At 48.5% G+C, this 6,367-nt stretch overlaps 4 protein-coding genes across 4 annotated transcripts; 1 reads left to right on the top strand and 3 right to left on the bottom strand.

Moving 5' to 3' along the window:
• Nucleotides 1-392: 392 nt before the first annotated feature.
• On the top strand, nucleotides 393-812 carry POX_g09116 (uncharacterized protein; the record flags this gene model as incomplete). The annotated part of the gene is made up of 1 exon (XM_050117877.1): nucleotides 393-812. The coding sequence occupies one exon, from the start codon at nucleotides 393-395 to the stop codon at nucleotides 810-812; it is 420 nt and encodes a 139-aa protein (XP_049966021.1).
• A 292-nt stretch (nucleotides 813-1,104) lies between these two features.
• POX_g09115 (uncharacterized protein) lies at nucleotides 1,105-1,665 on the bottom strand (the record flags this gene model as incomplete). The annotated part of the gene is made up of 1 exon (XM_050117876.1): nucleotides 1,105-1,665. The coding sequence occupies one exon, from the start codon at nucleotides 1,663-1,665 to the stop codon at nucleotides 1,105-1,107; it is 561 nt and encodes a 186-aa protein (XP_049966020.1).
• A 727-nt stretch (nucleotides 1,666-2,392) lies between these two features.
• On the bottom strand, nucleotides 2,393-3,976 carry POX_g09114 (uncharacterized protein; the record flags this gene model as incomplete). The annotated part of the gene is made up of 4 exons (XM_050117875.1): nucleotides 2,393-2,599; nucleotides 2,678-2,790; nucleotides 3,187-3,443; nucleotides 3,513-3,976. 4 exons carry the CDS (start codon nucleotides 3,974-3,976, stop codon nucleotides 2,393-2,395), a joined length of 1,041 nt encoding a protein of 346 aa, XP_049966019.1.
• Nucleotides 3,977-4,981: 1,005 nt separating this feature from the next.
• Nucleotides 4,982-6,367, bottom strand: POX_g09111 (uncharacterized protein; the record flags this gene model as incomplete). Its single annotated transcript, XM_050117874.1, has 4 exons — nucleotides 4,982-5,320; nucleotides 5,373-5,478; nucleotides 5,788-5,864; nucleotides 6,005-6,367. The coding sequence occupies 4 exons, from the start codon at nucleotides 6,365-6,367 to the stop codon at nucleotides 4,982-4,984; spliced, it is 885 nt and encodes a 294-aa protein (XP_049966018.1).

Raw genomic sequence — 6,367 nt, 5'->3', positions numbered from 1 at the left:
GGGGCGTAATTCCGGTGCTAGTAAAATGGCGGCCGTTTCCTGCGTCGCGCTAACCGTCTTATAGAGTAAGAGGGTATCGTTTGTGTCGGTTAGCTGTAGGCTGCTTCTGGTGCCTGCCCTGAATGTCTCCTCCTCGGGTCCCTCGGGGCTCGCCTAAGTATACCGAAACGCACGTGACAACGCTATTACCTAGTGTCCGTAGAATGATTGGTCCTTAGTCGTTACTCAAATAACTGCGGCCCCCGCGCTTCTTTGAGGTCCGTAATATTATCCCCTCCTTCCTGTCCTTTGTCCTCAAAGGATTTAAGCGTTGGTGTCCCCTTAGGTTTGTTTGCTGTTTTTCTGTTTTCTGTTTTCTCCTATTTCTTTTCTTATGGCCTATTCTGCTGACTATGTCTTCCAAGGCTTCTGTTCGTAAGAACGCTTTAACTCGTTGTATCGAAGACGAAGGTTTTCAATCTGTGATTCCTTGCGAACGTTGCGTTCGCTTGAAACGAGTGTGTATTCGCGCCGATTGTTCTGATCGCTGTGGTGACTGCGTGCGCGCTGGCGGTGGTGTGAAGTGTATGATGCCGTCTCCTTCGTTTACTGATGCGGAGTGGCGTCGTTTGGTTAAGTCTCAAAATCAAATTGAGGAGGAGGAGGAGGCTATCCTAGCTAAGCTCCTTCGGCTCCGAAAGCAGAAACGTTTGTTGCAAAAACGTGCTGGCGATTTCATCGCTCGAGACTTTAAGGAAGTCGCCGAGTTAGAAGAGTTGGAGCGTCGCGAGGTTGAAGAGCGCGAACGTCTTGAAAAAGAGAGGCTCGAATAAGAGCGTCTCGAATCCGAACAAAATGAGCGTGCTGCAGAGAGTACCCGTGCCGCGACCGGGGTTCCTTTATCTGCTGTGGCCGATAGCTAAGTCCTTGCGGCGTCGTCAGAGGATCCTACTCTGACTTAGTTGTTGAATGATCCTTCCTTTTCTTGGGCCGACCTGGATTCCTCTTGGTTGGTTGGGAATACCGGGTCGCCCTCTCCTGTCGGTGAAACCGTCGAACTAGCTGGTGGCAGCCCCTCAGGTTCTTAATAGGTTCCCATGTGTTTTCTGAGGTATCGTATCCTTTCTACTTTACTAAGTAGTGAGGCTTTCCGCTGATTTTGTTGGTGTCTAGGATTTCTTCGACCTTATATTCATTTTCGGTTTCTTCTCCGATTTCTACGTTGGTAGCGATTTTGGCGTTCTTAGGTGCTTTTTCTAATAATGAGACATGAAATGTGGTATGGATGCGTCGTATGCTGTCAGGTAGCTTTAATCGGTAATTGAGCGGTCCTGTTTTTGCTTCGATTTCAAATGGTCCTAATTTGAGGTGGTCGAGCTTTGCGCTAGGTCGTGTGGTGCGAATGTTGCGTCGTAAGAGGTAAACTTTCTCCCCCTTTCGAAAGTCCGGCGCCTCCTGGCGCGACTGATCGTAGTAGTTTTTCATGCGCAGATTGAGAAACTCGATGTCCCTTGTCAGTTGCAAATGCAGTTGCTTAAGCCTAGTCGCTAGTAGTCTCGACGATTCTGCGAGTGGCTGTTTTCCGATAGTTTTCCCGATAATAGTGGGATTAAACCCATAGTTAGCGAAGAATGGTGTTTCTCTGGTGGTAGCGTGTATGGCGTTGTTGTACGCTAACTGCGCCATTGGTAACAATCCTGCCTAGTCATCCTGTTGGTAATTGACGTAGTGTCGTAGGTATTGTTCTAGAGTTTGGTTGACTCTTTCGGTTTGTCCGTTAGTTTGCGGGTGGTACGCGGTAGAGAGTCTATGCTCAATGCCGAGTTGATCCGCTAATGACTGCTATATATTCGATGTGAACAGTTTGTCTCTGTCCGAGGTAATCTTGCTCGGTGTTCTATGGTTGGCAAACACATGTTTGAGTAGTAGGTTGGCTATCTGTCGTGTATCGATGGTTTCCGTTGTCGGTATTATGTGTGCGTACTTAGTCAGTCGATCGACGACTACTATTATTATGTTATTTTTCCTTCTGAGACAGGTAACTTCGTTATAAGTCTATTGTGATCATTCCTATGGTTGTTGTGGTACTTCGGCCAATTCCATCTCTCGTATGGTGCGTGTCGTGACGTCTTGTTTCGTTGACACGAGTACATTGCTGAATGTACCTCCGGACTTTTCTGTATAGTGCCGGAATGTAGTAATTCCGCGTGATCTTTTCGATGGTTTTTTCGATACCAGGGTGTCCCTGCGTTGGTTCGTCGTGATGTAGCTGTATAATCTGTGTTTGGAGGTTTCTGGGAACGTACACTAGTCTATGAATGTAGACTAAGCCGTTATTCGTCAGGGCTGTGTTGTTGCCTAGAACCTTTTGTAGTGATTCGTCGGTCCGTGTGCCGTCTCGAATCCTTTCGATCTATTCGTCGTTCTGGACCTCGCTAGTCGCTGCGAGCGTCTGGTGATTGTAGACGATGTTTCCTTCGTTATCGTTTGCCAAGATTGCTGGTGCTGCCTCCTTGGTACCTAGTTCATAGTCGGGTCGTCGACTAAGCGCGTCCGCGACCGTGTTTTCGGTCCCTTTATAGTGCACGATCTTGAAGTCGTATTGGGCTAAGGTCTCCGCCTATCTGGCTTGTCGCCTTGTAAGTTTCTTCGTAGTCGTAAAGTACGTGAGATTGTGGTGATCTGTCCGAACGATCACTGTGTGCTTGGCCCCTTCCAAGTAGGCTCTCCACGTCTGAAATGCTGATACTATGGCTAGCAGTTCCTTGTCGTGTACGTCGTAGTTGTTTCCGCGGGTATCATCTTGCGAGACTAGAAAGCGATAGGTCTGAGCTTGCCGTCTTGTCCTGGTTGCATGAGCTGTGCTCCAAGCGCGAAATCAGATGCGTCGGTTTCTATGATGATTGGTGTATCGTAGTTGAATATGGCTAGGATCGCTTCTCCTGCCTTTTTGTTATATATTCCCTTGAGTGCGGTGAATGATTTTTCTGCTTCTTCGTCCTACTGGAACGGTATCCTCTTTTTGGTGAATCGGTATAGTCCTGCCGTATACTTTGAGTACTGCGGTATTAATTTTCGATAGTATTCGTAAGTCCAAGAAAACTCTGTACGTCCTTGACGCATGTTGGTGTTGGCTATTCGAGTATGCTCTTGACTTTATCTTGTTCATTCCCAGTCCGTCAGGGCTAATGGTGTATCCGAGGAAACTTGTCTGTTGGATATGAAACTCGCATTTCTTGAGTTTGAGCGTCACCTCTGCTTCCCTGAGTCGTTGTAGTACTTTCCTGTTGTGCTCGATGTGTTCTTCCTCGGTTTTGGAGAATACTAGGATATCGTCGAGGTATGCGATCACGAACTTGTCGAGGTATCCTTGTAGAATATGGAAGATGAACCGTTGAAATGATGCGGGTGCGTTGGTAAGACCAAACGGCATAACCTTGTACTCGTAGTGCCCGTATTTGGTTCTGAACGCCGTCTTCTATTTATCTCCTTCCTTGATTCGGAGTCGATTGTACGCGTTGGTAATATCGTACTTGCTGAAATATTTCGCTCCTTGAATGATGTCTTGGATTTCGTTGATTAACGGCAACGGGTGCCGGTCCTTGATCGTAATGTCGTTGAGCTGTCGGTAGTCAACGCACATTCTGAGTTCCCCTCCTTTCTTCGGTACAAACAGGATTGGATATCCTGCTGAAGATTTCGAGTGTTGAATGTTCCCCTTCTTAAGGTTATCCTTGATGTATTCTTCTAGTGTCGCTGACTCTTTCTGCGATAGTGGGTAGATCGGTATGAACTTTGGTTCCTCGCCGTCCTTGATCTTTATCATGGTCGAACGGACTATGCTCTGGTAGCTTACTATCCCTTGGTGGCGTGAACACGTCTTGAATTCCGTATATTCCGCTGGTATTTTGTGTTCTTCTTCTGGCGCTTCCGTGGCGCATAGAGCTGTTGCTGCGTCGTGAACGAGGATATATTCCTCTAGTTCCTGGTCGGTCATGTTGCTTCCTTGCTTAACCGTCGCGATGTCTCGTGTATCGATCGTGTTTCTGTTGGGCCTGCCTCCTGGCCGAAAACTCCTCTTAAGTTCGCCTTCGTGAGGGTTCTTATGAGCACCTGCTACCCTATGGCTAAGTGTCGTTAGCGTGTTCTGTTTCCTTCCGGTCTATTTCTCGCTCGTGACTCGACAGTTGCACCTGAAGAGTAGGTATTGGTTTGCTAGTTGATATCGGGGTTGTGCTTCCTTAACCAAGGAACGCCTAAAACGATATCGTACTGTCCTAGTGGGGTCACGTCGAAGTTGATGATTTCGAAGTGGTCTCTAATAACTATTGGTAGGGGTCCGCTTTCGTGGGTAATCCCTGGTCTAAGACTTTCTCTGTTAAGTCCGATAATTGGCACGACCTGGGGTTTTTCTTGTCCTTTGATCTGATAGCGGTTCTTGTACCTGGGATCTATGAAGTTACTAGCTGCTCCCGAGTCGATCATCACTGTAGTTGATCTGAGCATGATGTTGGCCGTAATCCTTATGTGTCGTCCCTATGCTGTCGCTGCGAGTTGCCGCTGTTCGTCGCATAGTTTTCTTTTTCCAAACCAGACTCCTGCGTATTCTGGTTTCTAGTTGGGTTTCTTTTCCTATTGTAGAGGTCTAGGTTCGAGGCTCCTCTCGACCTTCCCTGATGCGTGTACCTAGCATCCATCGTCGTAACAACCTACCACGGCTCTGAGATCGTGCTGAGGGTGTCGTGCGTATCCTTTGCATGCACACCTTGGGTTGTTACATGGATATTGTTCTGTATTCTCTTGGGGGTTTCTTTTTGAGGCTGTGTAGTGGTATCCTTCCCTGGGAACTGCGGTGGGTTTCTGGGATTTCTGGAGTTCCTGGGTTCTCGCTTGGTGTTCCCGGGGTCCGTCCCGCTCCTTCCTGGGTTTCGTAGGATAACTCCTGGGAGTCGGTGGGGTCCTATGGACCGTACTGGGTCCACCCTTGACTCTCGATATTCTCCTAATCTATTTCGGGAAATTCTTCCGTCGCGTGCTCTGCGCTGATCAGGCCGCGGTAAACTATATCGTCTGCGAAGGTTCCGGGGGTTATATCCTTGGTGATTTGTCGTATCACTTCCGCCCGTTCTTCGTAGTCGTCGAAGGTGTCCAAGGTTTTACCCTTCTTGGTTTGGTTCCGCATACTCGCCCAGTCCCCTTCGCGGTTAGTGGCGATGCGTACCTTCTTGCCGTTGCGTAGCGGCGTCTTGGAGCATCGTCGGTGGCTCGTAGCTGCTGAGGCGGAACCTAATCGTCCTGGGTTGCCCTTATTTGTTGTGGCCTTGCGTTGTTGCGTCTTTCGCTGCGCTCACGCGCCTATGGCTTTGCGTTGTTGTGCTTTTCCTTGCACTCACGCGCCCTGTGCCCTGCTTTTCATATTCAAAGCATAAGTTGTTGTCTCTTCGTCGTTTCTCTTCATTGCTTGGGAGTCTCGCTGCGTCGAGCTCTATTGGCTTTGGTCTATAGGGGTCGCTGTCCCTTATGGGTCTGTTTGGTCGTTTGTCGTACCGATGGTGTGATGGTCGGCCAGTGCCTCGGCGCTATCCTTCAATTTCCCTTTTTTCTATTTGTCGATCGTATAGGCGATTGTCGATTCGTACTGCTATGTCGATGAGTTTTTCTATAGTGTCTGGTCGATCGATCCGCGCAAGCTCGTCCTTGATATGGGGTTTGAGTCCGTGGTCGTAGTACGGAATCAAAGCGTAGTCTTCCTATTGTAGTATCGCTGCTGCAAGTTGCATGAACTCGGCCGTGTAGGCGGATGCTGACCTAGTTTGTCGAATTCGTTTTAATTTGCGTTTAGCTGTCTTCTTGGCATCAATGTCGCCAAAAGTTCGTTCGAGGTGCTGTCGAAACGTAGTGTAGCTGCTAAAGATTGATTGCGTGGTCGTGTTCTATTTATCGCTATCTTTTTCGTAGTACTCGCGGATGTATGGTTCGAGCTAGTCCATGCCTGTCCTTGTAGGTAGGCTAACACGAAAATGACCTTGCTGCCTTCGCTAACGAGGCGTCCTTTGTTGACGTCGATATGGATGTCTATCTGCGTCAGGAATCCTCGCAATTTCTGTCTGTTGCTATCGAAGGTCTCAGCCTTCGGGAGCTTAGGTGCTCTAACGGTAGTTGCTGGGGCTGAAGCGACGACTTGAGCATGGAGTTGCTCCAAGTAGTCCTTCACGCTTGTCGAATGGACGTTGTAGTTCGCGCCTAGTTGATCAAGGTGTTCTCGAAGTTGTCCGACGATAGTTTTGAGATTCTGAATCTCTATGTCACGTTCGTCGTCTGAGTCGGGTTCGGTTGTCGTGGTTCGAGTGGGAGTTTTTCCTTTCGGGGTACTGTCGTTGCCTGCCAT

Source organism: Penicillium oxalicum, chromosome VII (assembly GCF_001723175.1).
Source record: "Penicillium oxalicum strain HP7-1 chromosome VII, whole genome shotgun sequence".
Taxonomy (NCBI): Eukaryota; Fungi; Ascomycota; class Eurotiomycetes; order Eurotiales; family Aspergillaceae; genus Penicillium; species Penicillium oxalicum.
The sequence above is the reverse complement of the archived record's forward strand: the minus strand, read 5'-3'. Positions and strand labels throughout refer to the sequence as shown.